General features: G+C 45.9%; 1 protein-coding gene across 2 annotated transcripts in view; it reads right to left on the reverse strand.

Moving 5' to 3' along the window:
* Positions 1–21999, reverse strand: part of LOC147747116 (vitamin D3 hydroxylase-associated protein-like) — a 413994-nt gene that overhangs the window by 32566 nt on the left and 359429 nt on the right. For both annotated transcript variants that reach the window (XM_086952365.1, XM_086952366.1), the window contains one exon: positions 17622–17730. In XM_086952365.1, coding sequence (XP_086808491.1) covers positions 17622–17730 — 109 coding nt within the window. The remainder of the gene's footprint in view (positions 1–17621; positions 17731–21999) is intronic.

Consider the following 21999-nt stretch of genomic DNA (forward strand, 5'->3'; position numbering starts at 1 on the left):
GAGCTATTGGGGATGAGGTTCTAACTACAGCACACCTTAAAGTCTCAATTTTTTTAGTCTTAGCTCAATTATTTGCTCATTGGAGGAACAGTCTGCCTACCATAAACAACAGAACAAGAACATAGCAAACATCAATTAGATAAGTAAGGATCAAAACAGTCCAAAGCAAATTCAATAGTAGTTGTCTTCAGATTTCATCAATTGTTTATTAGTGTTCTTAATTTCATATAAGATCTCCCAGCATGAAATTTGCCAACAAGTGTTTCGTCTCGTTCAGAGACTTCATCAAGGCATGAATATAGTTGGTGAGCTGTGCAGGAACCAAGCATCCAACCCAATAGAGCGGACCCAGTTGGAGAATTCTTAAAAGCATCCAGAAGTAAAATCCAAAAATATGTAAGAGGATGCGCATAGAAAGATACCACAAAATCAAATGTCCACTGGACAGGGCGTCATGATAAAAGCACAGTGTCAATCTTAGTTCAGTATATGATGGCCAAAGTGGTCACTTATGTGTTAGACCCATGGTATACAAGAATAGATAATGATCCTAAATATATGATCCACAATCTGCGTTCTTAACTTGGAGAGTGAGTGACGTGCTCCTAGTGTCCAGAAACAAGTATGCCGAAATTCGTAGTGTCACAAAGAAACGCCCAATAGTAAAAGCCTATCTGATATTGCAACCATGATAAGTTGCATTCCAGAAAGTCGGAAAAACGGTGCATAAGACGCTCCGTCACCCACAAGAACAATGAGCAAATAATTGAACTAAGACTAGAAAAATTGATACTCTAAGGTGTGCTGTAGTTAGAACCTCATCCCCAATAGCTCAAGTTTCTAAAAATGCCCAATTGAAAAATATACAATTCTTCACCCAACACCGAGCGTATATGAACCCTGTGCAGCTTAGCTGCTACTTCCCCACGATGGACCTCCATTGCCCCTGCTGTAATTCGGGGGATACATACCTCTGTCACATGCTGTGATCCTGATGAGCCCTCATACGCTACTGGCAAGCAAGCAGTACATGAGACACTGTGGGAGGTCATAGCACTCACATACATATTCGGCTGGAAGGCCTGGGCATTAGGTATTTTCAAATGAAATGAAAATGGTGATATAAGGTGATTATGCGTTTCAGGCTTGGCACTCTTACTTGCTAATAGAGCTCTTCTTTTCAAATTAGGGCAAGCCCACCCCGCCAGTGGACGCATGACAGGGTGCAATGCATATATAGGGGAAAGTAGAGGGAAAATCTCTACAACAGGAAGAAACGCGCCACCTACGCAAGCGCCTGATCTCACAGGAGTCGGACACTCTTTTAAAACGGGTCTGACTACCAACTCCCTTGCAGCCCGAGCTCCCATGTGCTCCCCGCCCTCGCCTGAAGTGACTCCAAGAACACACACACTTCTATCCCATCCCCCTATCTACATCCACTCCCTGGAGGAAAAGAGCCAACCACCAGACATTTTGGTACCCGCTTTAATCATTACCGCAACCCTGCCACATCTACAGACAAGACATCCCACTTAAAAGGCAGACCTACCCTCGCCCGTTCTGTGTCCCTCTTTTAAAACTTCCAATCTGTTAGGTAAATGCTTCTGTACTACGAGGCTGCTCCAATGCCTCTTGCTATCAAAAGGTCCACATGTGCCGATGATATCTTGTTTGCTAATGTATTGAACAATTCTTGCCCACTTATGTGAACCCACTTAGCCAGGAGATTTTGCTGCTCTACCTGTGTTTATTTGACAAACTCCAATAAAATCACTATATCAAAAAAACTAAATTATAGTGGTTCCAAAAGTGATTGTGATCAGGCATCATCCAGACTTGCTCTGACGTACACAACTAATTTTGTAAAAAAGCAGTCTCATCTGGATTCCTTAAAAAAACTAAAACAAATAAGCATTGCTGTTTGCCAGAGGTCACTGAACTTATTTACAAGGGAAGAGCATAAGGTATCACATATAGGTGTGATACAGCACTCCGAAATATAATAAATGCACACAGAGCCAGGACCTTGCCAAAAGGTTTTAGGCAGGCTACACAATCAAGACCAAACACTAAGGAAAGAATTAAAGGTCTTCAAGTCTGTGGGAATTCTAAGGTGTCCCTATGGAGCACATGATCACCATTTATTTGGAATAAATATCCTACTGTGCCAAATAGTTAACCATACAGAGGCCAAAAGAAACAAGCATTAGCAATTAGATGTAACTGAAGTTCTTCAATACATCACTGGACACCCCTGTTGAGTCAGAAACAAGAGCTTGAAGTCTTTAAAAGGCTACAGTCCTTCTTTACTAGATGTCTCTTGAGTCAAAAGCAATTGGCTAAAAAGTCTTTCAGAAAGCTGCAGTACCTCAAGTCGTTACTAGATGTCCCTCTTGAGTTAGATGCAATTCCTTCACATGTCCTTACACGGTGATTAGGGGGTGTGGTTTCAACATGAATATTTACATAAACACATCTGCTACTCCGATGATGGGATCTTGTTTAGGAATAATACATTTTATGTTTTCTCTTGCTGTCGAATCTACAGGTAAGTCAGGAATAGGAGAGATCCAATATGTAACAGTGTGTCAAAGTTACTTTCACTCGATTCACAAAGGTAAACTTAGGCATTTGATCTACACCTAAGCCAAACTTCTAGGTTTATAACTTTGGAAATTCACAAAGGGCATTTACGGGTACTATGTTTATGTCTGCACTCAGGCAGATCTTCGCCTAAGTGCAGTCTTAAAGATAGCACTCATAAATGCCCATTGTGAATTCCTAAAAAGTAGTCAACTTAGACGTTTTAACTAAGTTTAGACCAAACGTCTAAGCTTACCTTTGTGAATTGGATCCCTTGATGGTGACTTCTTTACTACTAGTTGTAGAGTCTCCAGCATTCATAACGTCTTCCTACTTGATGCTTTGATACCGATTCGACCCATAACACAAGTAAGTGCCCTTCAGAAGATTGAAGACGAATGTACATTTTTGGAGAAATGGAACTTAGTCACCTAGTGGTGGTGCAAAGCTCTGAAGAAATGTTTGCAGACCCACAACTATGAAACTGAGCACCTCGAGGTTTGAACTAGGCTAGGAGTTTTGGACTAAAAGTAATTGGCTCACGGCAAGTAGCGGCTGGTGTTATTTGAAAGAGGTGAGGCGTAAACGTTGTGATGGAGTGCACAATTTGTGATGGAGTACACCGCGGTAAAGAAGCGTAGCTAGTGAGCCAGAACAACCCTACAGCAAATTAAATTGACAAGAAAGGCAAACACTAAAATGTAACAGGCTCTTCCTAAACCAATCTTAGCATTGGTATTGTACAGAATAGGCATTGACAATAGACAAATAAAAGCTGCCAGACCTAAAAAGTGACACGCTTTTATAGGAAGATCTCACACTCCTATGCATTTAAAAAATTTTATTTAAAGATCTGCCTATCACGATATCTCCATTTCTCACATCCTATAACAGAATACATAATTGGTATACAAGCTCGACAAGATTGGTCACAGGCAATATCAGATATTTTTGGAGGGTCTTCTGTGCAAGGACTAGTAAAACTGTCATAAATTCGGACCTCCCATGACTGTCTAAACAATTGGACCATGAAAGAAATGGTTAGTCTCGGTTATGTTTTATGTTGCCATGCCAGTTATCTTGCAAACACCTCTTTTAGGTAGTGGCTGATTCTATATCAGCACGCCACATCCAGCAGGGCCTATCTGCAAGAAATGTTATGTTTCTGAATCTGTAGCCCTGCTAGCACACACTTCGGGAAGCATTGCAGCAGCGTGTATGTTTCTCGGTGCGTGCCAGCCAACAGGTCCATAGCTTCAGTACTTAACATTTCTTGTAGATAGAAATGCTTCTGAAGCTAGGTCCTGCTGGCACGCACCAAGAGGCTGCTGCAATGCTTCTCGGAGGTGCATGTGCGTGCCAGCAGGGCCCAACAACTGCCTCCGGAAACATTTCTGTGTGTAGTCACCAGTTTTTGAAAGGCACAGGGAGATTATTAAAATTGCCCAGAGTCACAGGATTTTGACTGCGACCGTACAACCCACTAGCTAGTTTACCTCAAATAATCCACAGCGTCATTCCTACTGAGGTCTTCTGCGCCTTTTCTCGCATTCGAAGGAAGTGCAGACAATGTAATCAGGGGACAAGTCCTAAAAAAAGAAGTGGGGGGACGCTGTCACTGGAAGTGACGTCACAAAAGGAAGTGACATCACGAAAGGTGGCTTGCACCATCGGGCTCATTGCCTCCCCTCGCTCACCCCTTAGATGCGATTGCATCTGAGAAGATGTGAAGGTTGTATTTATTTATTTCTGGTAGCGCTATAATGGCATATATGTCACTTCACAGCACTTCTTTAATGGTCAGAGGGAGAAACTGATTTATTTGCCAATAAAAACAACAAAAACGAGGAAACATAAATAAACTGTCTCATACGATCAAAAAATCTGAATCCACATCTTCATGAACTTGGAGAAAGTGTCTAGCAGTCGTATTTTCATTCGAAGTCCCATTATCTCTGTAGTGTCCTAGCATGGACACGTTCTAGTGTTCAGGTGTGATGTAACTAACTTTACACCCACCCACCACAGACGTCATGGTGTCACATGACGCTGCCAATAAATGGGGCCGGGCGCACGTGCTCGTGGCCATTCCTACTACCCTCATCTGGTGTCTGTGTCCATCATTGCTGCTCTCCTAACATGCGGGCCTAGGGCCCTCCACCCCAACTTTACAATGGCGACGAGGTCGGTAGTGCAGCCCATGCGTGCCACTACCCAGAGAAAAGAAAAAGGGGAAGAGAGCTGCCCGCCTGCAGGGCACCCCCTGTAGCAGGGCGCAAAGCGCCGGAAAGCCGGTGGGCACGTCTGAGCCCCACAGCCTGCAGCGACCGCGAGGCCCACCGCACCAGCCTTGAAGGACGAGCCGACCGGTGCCCACCCGTGTCGGCCGCCACCGTCCAGTGCCACCAGGAAAGAGCGGACCGCCCAGTGCCCACCTGAGACGGCCGCGAAGCAGTGACCCCACGGAGAGGTGCACCGGCCGGGCGGAGCCCACCCGCCACGACCGCAGCCCAGGATCTGGCCCGTCGGCCGAAGGTGAGCCGGGAGCGGGAGGTGACTCCCTCTGAAGACTGTGCACCAAAGCGGAGCCCACCCGCTATAGACATTAACTCTAATGCCCAATTATAAGCAGGACCAGCGGAGCTCACCCGCGGCCTGCCCGAGTCGTCCCCTGCCCCCGCCGCGTGTGTGACTGGAAGCGGTGGGGCCCAGAGACGAGCGACGGCGTGGGGGAAGGTGCGGCCGGACCCGCAACTAACTGAAACAACGAGGGGGAGGGAGCGGAGTAGCTAACCGCCTCCCGACCCCCCTCGCAACGTGATCCGGGCCAGCGGAGCCCACCCGCGGCACCCCAGCGAAGGACAGACGCTGCGGAGCCCACCCGCGGCCTGCGAGGTTCATGGCAGGTCTCCGCCGCGCAGCGTGTGCAAGGAGAAGCTGCTGCGGTGGGAGACCGGAGAGCGGGGCCTACAGGGCCGGACAATCACCAACTTTTAAATAGGCAGAGCCGGCGGAGCCCACCCGCGGCCTGCCTTGAGCGCCCCCGCCTAGGGAGGAGTGACAGGAGCGCCGCGCTCCCCCGCCAGAGGAAAGCAATCAATAAACCCCCGCCCGCGCGAGGACTGCCGAGGCTGCCGCGGGCTGGGAGGGGACAGCAGGGGAGAGCGACAGGTCTGCCTGTGGAAGCGAGGAGACAGGCAGGATGGCTGCCGGCAATAGGTGCACGCCCCCACCGCCTGAGCTCCCTAGCCGAGGAGCGGAGTGCCGGTAAGCGGCCAGCGCCGCCAAAAGTTTAAATGAGCCCCACCGGGACACTGAAACAAATGGAAGTGCCGATGCACCCGGCAAGTATCAGAACATTTGACCCCCCGTGAGCAAACACAGCAGTGCCTAAACATCAAAAGGAATAACAAACCCAGCAGGACTGGGAGCATGCGCCTGTGCATTTCTGCCCCCAAAAGGGAAAAGGATAGAGACTCACCGGGAGGACAGTTTGAAGCAGTTTCCCAGCAGCAGCTCCAGCCCCAGCCCCCTGTGCACTGAGAGAGAGAGACAGTAGAGTGCACATCAGGGGAAGATAAGAGCCACAAGACGGGCTGCTACCAGATCCAGCATCACTGCCACCCAGTGGCCAAAAGGAAAAGCGCACCTGCCACCAGGAGAAATAAAACAAGCATTGCACAACACAAAATAAATCAGCAGCAGCAAGGGGCAACAGACTGAGTAACGCCCAAAGGAAAGCATCCAATCTCACGCAGCAAGTAAGTGCGCAACCACGCAGAAGACACCCACACACACCAGCAAGGAGTCGGCAGAGGCCACTCCCAACGCGACGTGGTAAGAGGCACGAACGCCTCACTAAGCATCCAAGCACTGACAGAACGTCTGGAGGAAACGACTGCCAAGTACTGAAAGAACGTCCAGGGAAAAGACTGCCGCGATCAGAAAACGGAGAAAGCAGTGACTCCTAGTGGCCACAGGTGTTCACCGCAGCATCAACTACTCCCGCCAACGGTCCAAAGCAGCAAGTACCCGACGTCAGCCAAAGCAGCAAGTACCCGACGTCAGCCAAAGCAGCAAGTACCCAAAGACAGCCAAAGCAGCAAGTACCCGACGTCAGCCAAAGCAGCAAGTACCCAACGACACGTAACAGGTGTCCAAGAGCCCTGAACAGTAAGTGCGCAGATAACGCGCCACGTGGCAACGCTCAGCCACCGCAAGGAGAAAGAAGAGCGCAGGCAGCGCCACCGCGCAGAACAGTTATCGCGGACGACCGCAAGACGTGGCGCCTCCCAGAAGCCGATCCACAGAATGATCGCCCACCAAGTGCTGACCCGCGACGGGTCCCCAAACACAAAAAAATTGTTAAAGCACAAAGTCCGACAGGACGACCGAAGATAACCTGCCAGACATCGGCAGAAGTGGACCGCCAAACGGTCCAGGACGTTCAACCAAGACAAGGTCCACGGACGTGGACCCACGAACGTCACCAACCAGAATCAAGAGAAGAGAGTTCGCGACACCAACTCTGGCTGCTGAGGAAGAAGGAGAAAGTGTCTCAGACGGAGACAAGACCAGGGGTACACATGCAGCGGGCGCGCCCTGCATGGAGTAGCCAGGTCAGGAGAGAAGACACAAGATCGGACCAAGTGATGTCGCGAAGCAGGAAGGAAGTAAAGGAGAGATCTGAGTGGCACGTCTGCCACCGAGAAAAGGAAGGAAGAAAAGGAGAGATCTGAGTGGCACGTCTGCCACCGAGAAAAGGAAGGAAGAAAAGGAGGGATCGGAGTGGCACGTCTGCCACTGCCAGAGTGGAAGGAAGTATATCCATGTGGTCGGTTGCCACAGTTAAGAGTGGAAGGAGAAGTCAGTGCGAAGCAACGTCCCCACAGTGAACCAACCAAGGAAAGAGAAAGGAGTGCAGGAAGACCTCTCACACTCCCGAAGAGAAGGAAGGCGACAAGTGCCAGGACACCGGTGCGAGGAGCACAAGGCCGGAAGAACACCAGTGGCAAAGACCAGCTGATCTGAACGACGATGTTTCCGCACACCCAGGATCTGCGGAGAGGAGCAAGCGAGACCGTTTGTGAGATCCACCTCTGGGGTCACACGGACACTGGACAATGCCAGCCGTGGTGGCCCAGGGGCAGAGGCCTCCGGGACGACAGTCCCCGCGACAAGAGATGGTCATCCAACGCCCATCCGAAAGGTCAGGGGAGGGCGAAGACATCGCAAGCAAAGACAGAAACCAACAGCTACCTTGGGACGAGGCTGTGGAATCTGAGGTGAGGCACATCGTCTCCTCCATACCCCCACTGACGGCGGCGTTGGAGCAACTGATGTGGCACATCCAGCCCAGCGCGAGTCTGAGAAAAGAGGACCTCAAGGATATCCCGTGGCAGGGGAACACCAACGAGAGAAGTCATCCTAGTGAGAGGGATGCCTTTCAACAGATCTGACTTTGCTAAGTAAGACAAAGACCACAAGTGAAACCAAGGCCGAGACTGGTATGCGAATATCATTCCACGGCGAACAACAAGAACTCTTAACTGCACCCGTTGCCACGGAAGTCAACAAAAGAAAGACTGTGAGGACAATTTGGTTGCAGAGTCTTCAACAGACTGTTTCCATCGAGCACCACAAACCGGTGCCACTGTGAACTGATATTCCCCACAACAGATTGAACATCATCTGTGATTCCAAGCAGCGGCGGATAGAAAGACACTGCGGAAGCTGAACAATTTACTGCATCCTGATACATGTTATTTTCCCCACAGGTTGATTTCTGAATGTGGGTCTTTGCAATTAAAAAATGGGTGGGATGTAGTGTCCTAGCATGGACACGTTCTAGTGTTCAGGTGTGATGTAACTTACTTTACACCCACCCACCACAGACGTCAGGGTGTCACATGACGCTGCCAATAAATGGGGCCGGGCGCACGTGCTCGTGGCCATTCCTACTACCCTCATCTCGTGTCTGTGTCCATCATTGCTGCTCTCCTAACATGCGGGCCTAGGGCCCTCCACCCCAACTTTACAATCTCTTCCAAGCACTTGACTGCCTAGTGGAGGACCTCGGTTCCCCTGAAATCTCTAATTTATTCCAAAGAGCCGCCTGCGCCGAGTGAGTTCTCTGAGTGAGGGGTGATTATCTAAACTGCACTCTTTCCATCTCGCCTCCCACCGCTCGCCGTGATAACACGAGCCCTGCCAGGCAGAGTCGCATCCCTAATGGAATCTATTCTGAGCGTGAGCAGCGATCTCGTCCCAGAGAGGCCAAAGAGTGAAGTCCAGCTGTTTGGCAGGGGGGATGGCATCCATCCGGTAAAATAAGTGGGGGGACACCGTCCACCTGCGTGGTACCCCGACTCGAGCCCTGAATGTAAAGCACGCACCAGGACTTTGAGTGTGTTCTCAAAATGCTACATAGCTTTCTCCTCGCGACACATCGGGTGCAATAGGAGAAAGGCCTATGCTTCAGACTTTATGACACAATATTATTGCGCACACTATGCCGGTACTACCAGGTAAGTATAAAAAACGGCACACATTCGACATTAGGGCATGAAATGCACGGGTGTTAAAATCACATGAATCACTATATGGGTACTGACGTAAAGCTCCACGCATTGTTTCAATCGCAATATGTGTTATTGCATCCAAAACCTTGACAAGAACCATAGGAGTACGAAATTCAAATATTTTAGGAACTTACTAATGACGCCATTATCGTGCACTTGCTGTGGCAACAGCATGCCGAAGTGTGAGATATGTCTTGTACGAGTGTCACTGTCACAAAATACTCTTGTTTCGAGATAATTATTTCTCTCTACTATTAGGCCATGCACATATTGATGAGACTGTGATCATATACTGATGAGACTGTCACACGTTCTGTGATATCATGCAGGTGGCATTGGAGAATTGTACGTGCATGGACTGGCTTGTTGTGTCGTTTTCCAACTTTCTTGCCAATGAACCGTCCCTCCCCCACCCTCACCAGCCGCCGGCCCCAGGCCAGGGCCTCTGACGGCAGCTCTCTCTGTTTAGGATTACGGCACGCCACATCCAGCAGGGCCTAGCATCAGAAATATTTCGAACTACAAGAAATGTTATGTTTCTGAAGCTATGGCCTGCTGGCACGCACCTGCGAGAAGCCCCTCTGAGAAGCATTGCAACAGCGTGTATGCTTCTCGTGCATGCCAGCCAGCAGGGCCATAGCTTAAAAAACATAACTTTTCTTGTAGATAGAAATGTTTCTGAAGCTAGGCCTTGCTGGCACTCACCGAGAAGCATACACCCTGCTGCAATGTTTGTCGGAGGTGCGCCTGCGAGCCAGCAGGGCCTAGCAGCGAGTCGCGCCGGCAAAACGGACTGGTGGAATGTTAAGTGGCCATAAATAAATAAAACTTACCTTCCTCCAGTTCCACCATTAAGCGCTGCAGCCTCAGCTCCTGGCCTCCTGCTGCTCCTGGGTTTTAGGCAGCCTCCTGCCTCCTGCTCTTCTAAGCCGAGCACAACGCAATTAGTGAGGCACATGGGAGAGCGCCCCAGCTGCGCCATTTTCTCCTACATGGACGCACAAGGAGAGTGGGCGGTTGTGCTTGAGGGCGGGGGGAGTGGCTTACCCACTGTTGTGGGTACAGACTGTTCGGTCGGATCCAGGGGCAGATCAAACAGTCAGTACCCACAACAGTGGGTAAGCCACTCCCCCCACCTTTGAGCAGGATAGCCCACTGTCCCGCCCCCAACCAGGCACTTCTGCTTTCTCGCAGTGCGAAAAGCAGAACATAAAATGGTATTTATACCATTTTATGTTTCTGCTTCTCGCACTGCGAGAACGCAGTGGGGCGACACCCAAACGCCCCTATGGAGGATTCGCCACTTCACGTTAAGTGATTGTATCCTTGTATAATACATCAGCATGATAATACTAATTAACTAGACAAATTACAAAAACATGATTCACACCAATTTTTATGTGTGTCCTCAGCACCCTTACATTCTCGTAGAATATATAGACCTATATTCTATTTGGAAATGGATATTCTCTAATGATGAGAAATCATTGAAAAGGAAATTGCTCTCAATTGGCAGACAGAATGAGGAGAATATAATTTAAAAATAAAAATGATAAATTATAGTTCTGAAAGTATATCACAGTGGCATCTAAGCACAATTCTCCAGTCCTTTAAAAGTAAAGCTTAGCAGTCATGAAAACAAAGTTTGAAAATAATATAGTACTCCAATCTGCAACACAGTGACTCGACCAGATTTAGAAGATGGATCAAAGTGTTTGGATAATTTTCAAGGAATGTCTGTCCGTTACCAGAATGAAAGAGAGACAAAGACATCCTCTAATGCTCTTTTTCAACTAAAGGCTGAATAAGAACAAGCGTGTTCAAACTGACTAGCAGTAACACTCACTGAAAACCTATTGGTATATAGAAGGAGATGAAAACAGTAAGACAGTTATGAGCCTCAGATGTTGAATCCAATTTCAGGACTTAATATTTGGAGATGATGGCCCAGAACTAGGACTCTTTGCTAATTCTGGATAAACTGTGGTAAAGAACAAATGTTATTTCGAAATACACAGTAATAACATACTATACCAAAATTGATACAAATGCTTCCATATAAAATCACACTTTTATTTCCACCAGTCTTATACAGGTGTGCACGGTTTACAGGATATCCATGAATGTAACTGGAATAACATTTTTACTGTAACTATACTGGTTCGCAAGAATGGAATGACAATACCAATACTACACATTGTTACCAGAAAATCATTTTTATTCTTGAGAAAGCTAAAACAACTCATTCATTAAAGTTATTTAATATCATAGTAGACGATTACAAAGTGATCCTCTCCTGTTTTCAATCCAGTAATAATATATGTCCAGGTCTGTAGATATTTTCAAAAACATTTTAGATAAAGGAAACTAGATGGATCTTAGACTCGAGGGCACTCAGACTACCACTGCAAATAGCCAAATCAAAGTAAGGCGACTACGTCTTAACTATTGACCCACATCTAAAGAAGCTGCTACACTTGGTCTTGTGAGAAGCAGAAGATCTAATTCGCTTCACTGAGTCACTAAAAGCGAAGTAGGACAAACTGTCTATCCTATGACTTGACACATTTTTCATACGTCATACATTTCCACAAAAAGCTTCAAAAATACTAGAAGAATAAACAAATGTACGAAAGTCCATCAAAACGCTAGTCTTTTCAAAACTGTGAGTGGACAGCTTACTTGAGAATATCATAATATCATTATGAATTCCTGGCAAGACTCCAGAAGCTGTACCACATCATACTGGCTATAGGCACCCTGATTGAACATTTACCACCCTATTATACTTTATAGGTCTCGCCTAGCGTTGCAGCACGAATCCGTTGCCATAGCTTTGGGGGGCATGCAGTATATACTGTATCGTGGAAGCTCCTATCACTCTCTGCCCATTGGCTTTTGTCTTAAATGCTGCCTTTCGATTGGTTTGAGGCTTGTTATTCCCTCCTCATTCGTCATTTGTATTTTTCCACGGCTACCAGATCTTTACTTACAACAGTATTTTTCTTTCCCTGCCTTCCTCCCTCCCCTTCCGCAGTCCGTGACTTCTCAGACCACACCAGCCCCCCCACTCCTGTTTGTGCCTTCTTCTCACCCGCACTTCTGATTCTAATGCAATAGGTCTCACATAAATGCGAGTCCTATTGCATTTTCAATGCTTGCTTATAAAGTCCTTTCTGTGACGTACAAGGCAGATTGGATATCCTGGCATGCCTGTATTCGCACTTGCGTCTCGCTGGTTTTTTAAAGAGCTTGTTTATAAACCTCTGCACCTAGAGCCTACATTTTTGGGGTGAAATATTGCACATGAGAAAACACAACATTTAACTATTTCTGTTTTCACTTTCAGTCCCAGGTGGAACCAGCCTCTTCCGTGTTAGCGCCAAGAGTAGAATATGCTCTCTTCTGAAGGGTTCCTCAACTGTGGGACACTAAGCATGCACATTCAATAGTGGCCATGTCGCGGTCATGCGCTCGTGTAATTACTCCTTTCACCGTTTCGTTAGTGAAGTTGATTAAATATTCTCCTGTCCTTATCATGGCAGCCGAAAGGACGTACCCATTGCTTGTTTATCTTAGGCTGGTGCATGCGCAGTGTCTTTAGATCTGGAACTTTAGGATCCACGAGGGTGAGCAGAAGCGTGGACTTGTTGCAGGATCGGTAAGCCTTTGAGCAGAGCAGAGCAGCTGCCATGAATCTCAACACTCTCTACCCAGCCATATCTACAGCAGCGGTGCTAAGCGGCAAGACTCTGCATGAGTACCTGCACCTGTTTTAGGAATTGGGGCGGGCAGGGCTGTAAATTAGTTATTTGGAGGAGTTAAAGAGCTTGTTACTTCAGGACACAGCACACAGAAAAGTCTTTTAAGAAGGGGGACACAGCACACAGCAAAGTCCCGTCAGCCTTTCCTTAGTTGAAACAGCAAACTGCAGTCCAGCCCAGATCACACAGCACAGGTCAGTCCTATACTTCAGTCTATTCAGTTGTTTCTTACTTGGCAAAAGTCCTCTTGACCACGAAGTAGCTCCAGTCATGTTCACACTTGATCAAGCCATTCCCCAAAGTTTAGGGGTTTCAGCTCTCATAGTTATACCCCTCAATGGCTTTGAGGTTTTTGTGTTTCAGTGGGCACTGACCCCAGTTCAAACCTATTCTGGTTGCCTCCCTGCCAGTGACATCTTTCTTCCTTTGATTAGTGGGGGTCTGGATTCTCAATCACTCAGCAGGAGATGGGACAATTGTTTTATAGCAGCAATCCAGACCCCTTCACCTCTAGGTGCTTCTCCTCCCACTACACTCCAGATGCAGGTCAGCTGCTGCTGTCTCACCTCCTCCCCTTCCCCAGATCCTATCGCTTTCAGATCCAGATAGTCAATCCACAGCCAGGTAGAGACACACAGAAATGTTGGAGCACAAAAACTCAGCCACTTCTAAAGTGGCTCTGAACACACAATGCAAAAACCACCTAGATGTGTTATTACATTGTGAGTTCAGGCATACTAAACTTCAACTTTCTATCTTAAGCCTTTGGGAAGATAGGCTGGAAAACATATTACACAGCCTTCCCATTCTATCCTATGCGCAAGAGGGCCTTTCAACAATGAAAAACGAAATGGAGATTATTTCACTGCCAAGACATGACACACACCTTAGTACATATCCTATCTTTCACATGCATTGCACCCTTTCCAGGGGATACCCTAGACCTACCTTAGGGGTGTTGGATGTGCATAGGAGGAGAAAGGTAAAGTCTGGCAAGGGAATGTACTTGACAGAACAACATGACAGTTTAACAAACTGCGCGCAGGCTCTGCAATTGCAGACCTGAGTTCCCTTTTTAAGGCTACTGTGTGGGTGGCACAAATAGTGCTGCAGGCTCACTACTAGCATTTGCATTAACAGCCCTGGCATACATAGTGCACTTTACTAGGTACTTTACTAGTAAGGCAAACATATCAATGATGGACAACCAATTACCATTCTACTTTACACAGAGAGCATATGCACTTTAGCACTGATCAGCAGTAGTAAATTGCCCAGAGTCCTAAAACCAAAAAAAACAGGTTCGAAACAATACAGGAAGAAGGCAAAAAGTTCAGGGATGACCCTGAAAAAAGGGCCAAGTCCCACACTTGCCAACTACTATACATGGATGGTTAGACTAACATGGTTCTCACCGTCTCCTCCCAATGCTTGCTCCTCTGCTTTCCTGCTTCTATTTCACAATTTTCCTTGAGCCTCGATCCAAAGCTCCTCCGTTACAACCCTCTGCCCTGCTCAAAGAGAGTCAAAGCCGACACAGATATGGAGCGTGGCCTCACATTGATATCACCATGAGTACGTGAAATGCACTTCATAGGAAAGTAAAGTTATGCAGTGCCCCTGCTGTGAGCAGTAAGCCTGCACTGCCTAGCCCCCTTCAGCTGGCACTGGAAAATACATGGCATGGGTGCTCCAAGCCTCCAACCCATGTCAGCTGTGAGCACTGCAATGGTAGTGGCATTACACCAAAAATGATACTTGTGGGGACTTGGATAGTCCACAACCCCTGTCACCTGAGTTGGATGAAGAGGACAGTAGGACAGTGTGGGGTTGCAGGCAGTGCTCAATTTGAGCCCATTGCTATTTGTGTGGGCCACCAGTAATTCTTTTTCCGCACCAGATATTTCCCGAGAGGGAAACAAAAAGACAGGAAGAAAAAGACAGAAAAAAGCGACACAAACAGAGATCTTTGTAGCCAAATTTGTTTTTTTCTATAGACTTCTAGTGCATTTAAGCAACTTGTATTGGTGTAATGCAATCCAGTAGGAGAACATGTGCAATAAAGCAGTCACGGTCAAGCATCCCATATTTATTGTGTTCTTTGGAAAAAAAAATACTGTCTGCTTGTGCAATTTGGCAAAGCGCCCACTGCATTTCTGCAAATGACAGCAGATCTTTGTCTTAGTCTCTGCTCCCACTGCTCAAGGTCTGCTGTTGCAAAGATTAGGTAAACAATTCAGGGCCAATCCTAAACATTCCAGGCATGTTTGTGTACATTGCGAGTTAGGCCTCGGGTCTGTTCTAAACTGACACCAAGTAACATGAAATCTCAAGCATCGGTAAGGCGGTATGAACGGCCACTAATCTCTTAAAAAAGCTGAACAGGGTCTTTCATTCTTTTACACTGTGTATTCCTGAGGCGATCTGGGTTGGGCAAGAGACCTGCCCACGCAAAAACCTCCAGAAACATTAATTTAGATCTGCGCATATGTACCAGTTTTGGGGGAATATTATCAAGAACAGCGTTAAAATTATTGCTGGTTTAGTGGCAGAAAACTGCTGCTAAAGCGGCGATAATGGGCTTGATAACATGCCTTGAAGAGATCCTATAGAAGCCCATGTTCACACCAGAACATGGGCTTCTATTGGAATTCTCCAGGGCATATTATCAAGCCCATTATCGCCGCTTTAGCGGCAGTTTCCTGCTGCTAAAACAGCGATCATTTTTAACGCCGTTCTTGATAATGTGCCCCTTTTCTTTAATTAAGAAAAGCGCAACCAGTTTTTGCACTTTACTTCCCACCATTTTTCACTTTGAAACTTTTAAAGAGACCGGAGTTTGGATATCTAATGAATTGAATAGTTTTGTGGTTTTTTTTGTTTTTAATGTTTAATATTCAATTTTTTTTCAAAAATCAAAATATTACAACTAAGAACATGTTTATATACAAATCAGTTTGAAGCCTTTACTATCACATTGCTTATTTTGATAGTTCTTTTTTCATGAATGTGCATGCATAATCTTCCCTCAATGGCTTCTTTGAGGGTCGTTCTTCTCTCTTTATTTTACTTTTAACAGGCGGGAAAGCTTATTGGCCAGTGATCTAGTGCATTATTTGCAGAGTTAGTTAAGGGTTTGTGTAGATTTGAGGTCACAAATTGATGCATGATTTGTTTGAGCCAACACATCTTAATGACTGGGAGAGCCTCTTTGTAGCATTCCTTTCCATCGTTTTTATCTTTCTGAGGTCGTTGCCTATGTGATGGGTGAAGAACTGTATTAAATGAACGATGTCCCACACTACAGAACATATCTGTACCCCAACTGCGAGGTCACAGGTCTTTGGCATCGGCATGCAAGCAGCCCCAAACGCTTTTCACCCTCATTGGTAAACAGCATATTTTACCTCTAGATAAAGTCCTCTCAGTTGGGCACAACTCAGCCGAAAATGGAGACTCCTCAACTTAAGTGAGGCTATAGGACATGGTTACTCTAAAACATTTTCCCAGGGGCAAAAAAGTCCAGCCTGTGGCTTGGCCGAATACCGCACTGATGCCATCAGGGTGTGGGTCAGGGGTGCTGTAAGGAGGACATAGGGGGAATCAGAGAATGTACATGGCGTGGACAGTGAGTCGTGAAGTTATTTTGAGGTTCAAATCATATTCTTCCTATGCCTCAGTCCTCTAAATTGCCATTATGTGATAGAGGTGGATGAGCCACAAAAGGTTCGAGTCAAGCTCAAACCAGATGCCTAGTTGTGGCTCAGCTCGAGGTGCTCTTCGTACTTCACGCTCAAAACAAACCCAGCCTTCATGTAGCTTCTGTCTGCACCAGGATCACTTTAGCATTCTCTAGATTCCAGTCCATAGAAATTCTTCCACGAGCACCTTTAGACAATCATATTTTTTTCAAATCTTGTATTTTCAGTGATATGACCCCCCCAAGGCCCCGATTTTATATTAAAAACAGAACTTTGGACTATGCCATTTCCCGCTGAAAGGCAATATTTGTCTCCATGTGTTCCCATACCTGGTGTGTCATGCACTTTGGTGCTTCCCTTCCCTCCATGTTAAAGAACAGTAGATGTTTCAGCACCCAGGCCAATGTGCTACATAGCTAAATACATATAAGGTCCCAAAGGCGAGACCAATTGCATTGCAAATGCTTGTTCTTCTGTATTGTCAGTTTTTTTATCCTCTGCTCTCTAAAGTATCCACAACTTTCCACGCAGCTCATTATAAAACACAACAGCAATTAAATAAAAATGTTGATGGATTAATGAGTGCTTGCTGTGTACAAGGATATAGGCTGATTCACAAACCTTTATTTCTACAAATTCAGGAGTATGTCACACCTACTAACAAACATTTCTTTGTGAATTGGGTCCATAGAAAACTCTCCCCATGTTATGTATGCATAAAGTAGATACATTAGATGATAGCTAGAGCAGGAATCATGAAAGTATATAACTAGCTTTTAAACCAAGATGTTTCAATTTGGGATCATGCATATTTGCTATCTAGTCAATTTGGAAATAATTAAGGTCTCAAATGCTGTAAAACATTTTCCATTAAAGGGTGACATTTCAATTAACCCAGAAATGAGTAAGGACTCCGGCAATGCGATACAAAACATATTTTCAGCCTCTAATTAAAAGCAGAGATAATATACCCCCATTTGATACATTACCGAGTAGTTTTCCAGGGTATCCAATATTAAATGCTGGACCCAACATTGGGCCTAACAGAACATCTAAGTTCAGCCTCTTCCATTCTGCGATAAATGCTTGGCAGTAGTCCTGAGTAAAAGGAGAAAAAACAAGGTAAGTGGTCAGTGAGATTCTTGTTATTACCATAAAATTATGTGTCTCTCTCGAAAGCTACAATTAAAAATCATTAAAAACCTCACAAAGAAAAGTCTCTAAATTTCAAAAAGAAATTATTACGCCCAGAGAACCAAAAGGCTGACGAAGCAAATTGATGGTGCAAAACTCAGCATCCCTAAATAGAGTTTATGAAGATAGTTCAAGAACTTCCTTTGTAAACCTGAAGTTTCAATGAAAGAAATCTCGAGAGTGTGGAAGAAGGGTGTTAGAGAGAAGGGCTTCCCAGGCATTGGTGCACTTTGGATTTACAGTTACATAGGGGGGGAAAGCATAGCTGAAGGGTCTTTAAGATCAAGGGGTCAGGATATATTAGCGAAGTCCAGATCAAGGGGTCAGGATACATTAGTGCAAGCTCATTTACTCCTTCCACAGAAAGATGAGAGGAAACCATGATTCACAATTTACAGTGGTAGTTGCATAGATAAGTTTGAAGATTAGGCAGGATTTCAATATTCAGTCCAAATGTGCACTGGGTCCATGCTGCACCTCACTGATGAGTCCAAACAAGGCTAAAACCACTATAGCGTTCCGCGGGAATCAGACATAGTCTGGCAGTTCCAGCTGGACTTATTCCATTGGAGCAGGGCTGCTCCTAGTCTACAGTGGCACCTGTGACCAAAAAGAGGTGAGAGATGGCCCAGATACATTCCACCCATCACATTTTATTATTTTACTGTTTTGTATAATCCTTTGCCCTAGAAAATTGTCCGTGGTTTGCGGGCTAATCTACAATTTTTATATAATTGGGTATACCCAGTGCCGGCACTGACTGCGGGTGAGAGCGTCATGTATGCAAGTATATTATAGTTTTAAAAGCACTTGCTGCTGCGTTCCTAGCCTCCAGTAATTTTGAGGCAACTATAAAAATGTCAAGATAACTCTGGTGATTAATGCTCATCCTAGAGACAAATTTGAGTTTTGTCTAGTGGAAGTTTTGACTCAAGGTAAGGTAGCGCAGAGGGGAGATGTGTTTGCTGCACGCAGCATGCAGATCACAATGTCCATATAATGTAAATAGGTCACTGGGTTACTGCTTTTGTCAGATAGGTCCTCTTGTTACTTGCAGTTTATAAGTTGAAATCCTAACATAAAACAGTGAGCTATTAACTGTCACCAAAGAGCTGCATGCAAACTGCAAGGTATAAATTAGAGTCTTATGTTTTTCTCCAGTCTTTGAATATTCTAATGTTGCAAAAAGAGTTAATTTGGATAGAAATCAATTCTGATTATTAAAGAGAACCCCAACCATGGTGTTATGTTTTAAATTCTGAGCTTGTGTATCTCCAGACCAATGATTATTAAACTATACTGCCTACTAGAAAGGATGTCACGTGACTCCTACACATTGTTGTTCTCTGTCTTATGTAACAATTCCTATACAGTGATTTACCTATCTGTGTAATGTGTGTGATTTAAGGTGCTCTGACACCCTACACTGGTCTGAGTGGCACTATAAAACGAATTAAATGCATCTGAGAGATAGAGTGGTTATGGAGACTTGACAGGTTCTGTTAAAGGGTGGTAGTGAGGGAATCCGTGATGTAGGTGGTCACCAACTCTAAAGTCGCCTCTGGGTATACCTTTACATTTTAAGTTGTGTTAAATCACATTCGAGGGACGGTGAGTCCTTAGGGACTTGGGGGCGTTGACCCCATGACCTTCCCACTGCATAACAGAAATACAGTGGAAGGACCTGAGGACTGTATTACTTGAACTGTGCATATCAGATTGGCTGGTGTTTTCCCTGTCACCAGCCTGACATGCACAGTTCAAGCTCTTGCAATCAACAGCTGAAATGCAGCTGACAAGGAGAGGCACAGCTCTGTTGGTGTCCGATCGAGAGCTGTGTTTGTCTGCTCCAGCCAATCCTGGCACTGCTCTATGGTGTTTCTCATTGTAAGCAGGAAGAGAGCAGTGCTTGGATTGCCTCAGATGCCATTGTCCAGCAAGCAGAGCGAGGCAGGAGAATCTTTTGGTGTATACGTGCTGCAGAATATCATCAAAAAAGAAAAGTTTTTTTATGCTCAATGATATTTTTTATGTGACCCACCACTTTTAAAATATAGCAGCCCTCCCGGGTATCTCCTCTGTCCAGAGTCATGCAGTTGTCATCTGTGGCGGCAATGAGAGAAGTTTCCATGCTGTGACTGGGTCTGAAACCAGATTGAGTGGTGTCAAATAGTTGGTGATCTTTCAGTTATTCAGTGACTGTCAATGATTTTGGGCGGGATTGGTAGCAGGGAGATTGGTCTCTAGTTGATAAGGATTGAAGGGTCCGCGGAGGATGTTTTCAGCAATGGGAGAAGAATTGCATATTTCCAAGCATAAAGGAATGTTGTGGAAGAAGCGGAGGCATTTAGAATGGGTGTAAGCATGGCACTGATGGGTTTCCATCCTCTCGAGTAGAAGGAGAATGGGCAGGGGACCGATGAGGTCCCTGAGTGGATGGACTTCATGGTGGCAGCGGTTTCTTCTGAGATAATGATCGGACATGTTGTCATGTGGCTAGAATTGGTTCTTTGGATAATATTGGGAGGTTTTTTGCAATGTATGTCGGTTCTGGTTGAAGGCTGAAGTTGATCTAGATGGCTGTGATTTTGTTGCTCTACAATTGAGAAAGATTGTTGCAGAGGTCCTGAGAGGGGGAGAGCAATTTGGTGGTGGCTGATGGTGAGGTGAAAACTTTGCTTCTATTGGTGTTGGCATCAACGGGGCCCACAATGTTGGTGGTCTGGATCATTTGGTAGTAGCATCTTAGGGCAGACTTGAATGTGCTGTTTTCTGCATGGCCCTTGCTCATTCTCCATTCGTGCTCCAGCTGTTTGCATTTGTATTTCATTAATCTGGGTTCCTCCCTGTACCAACTAGCCTGCATTCTAGATCTTATTGTATTGTTGCGTTTAAGGGGGCCAGGGAGACAGGAAGGAGGTGATTCAAGTATACCTGTCGTGGTCAGTGATGCTGTTCCAGTAGTAGTACAGGCTACTCTGATGGTGGCATGTGTGCGTTGAGACAGGGATGCTGTACTTGATGAGGACTTGGTCTGTCTAGGACAATGATGTGGGCTCTTCCACTCATATGTTGTCAAAGTTGGTGAAAATAGGGTGATGGAGTCATTCGGCGAAGAGTGCTCTTGAGTTGGGGTCGGCGTGATCTTCAGGTAATAGTTCAGGTCACCAAGCAGGATGTAATTGCTAGCATCAAGGGGGAATGGTGCAACTAAGTCTGTGATGTTGTCGGTAAAGTTAGTGTGTGGTATTGGCAGTTTGTAGATGAGAGTGCTGCTTAGGGTGAAATTGGCTGTGACATGGTGCTTAAATGACAGGTGCTCCATGTTAGAGTGTGATGTGTATAGGGATGTGGTGCAGCAGATGGTGTTATTGTGGATAATTGTGATTCTGCTTAGGCCTTGTAAAGTCTGTCTTACTTGGAAATCTTGTAGCGAGGGGGAATGGCTGTGGCGCTGTCAGGTGCTGATGCAGGGTTCAGCTATGTTTCTGTGAGGAAAAGTAGGTCAGTGTTGTGAAGCAGGTCCCAGATATCTGTGGTGTGTTTGGTGAGTGAGTGAGTGTTGAGGAGCATGTATGTGAGTGTGGAGTGTTGTGTGGGTGGTTGCAGGACTGTGTGAGACAGTGAGGTGTTAGGTGCTGTCATTATGGTGAGTGTTAGGTTTTGGTAAGTACATGAAAACATGCATGAATCTCAGGAAAATGCTTCTTCAGTATTGTATGGAGCAGAGGGTCACATTGTGGTAATGGCAGGAGGAAAAGACAAGGGTTCCTAGCACTGGGTGCTTTCCAGGTGTGGATGGTAGCAGGCGGGTTTTCCATGAGGCTTTAGCTTGCCTGTGGCACACCCGCTGCACACATCCGCTGCGCCCCCACACTTTGGCAGCCATGAAGCAGGACATGGGAGGGGAGATAATTGATGTCACTTCCTGAGCATAAGGATGGTGGGAGATCCAGTGATGTCACTTCCTGTGCAGGTAGATAATGGATATCTCTACATCATGGTAACAAAATCAAAAACATTCCCTGGCCTCATTGAAACTGTAACCACATGGCTTAAATGGATAGTGTAGGTGTAATTGGTAGCCATCTCCCAGCAACAGAATACTTTTTATGACCTCTGTTGAACAATAGTTAATTCACTAGCCCTACTTTTTATAGTTAAAAATATGTT

This window comes from Lissotriton vulgaris, chromosome 1_1 (assembly GCF_964263255.1).
Source record: "Lissotriton vulgaris chromosome 1_1, aLisVul1.2, whole genome shotgun sequence".
Lineage (NCBI taxonomy): Eukaryota > Metazoa > Chordata > Amphibia > Caudata > Salamandridae > Lissotriton > Lissotriton vulgaris.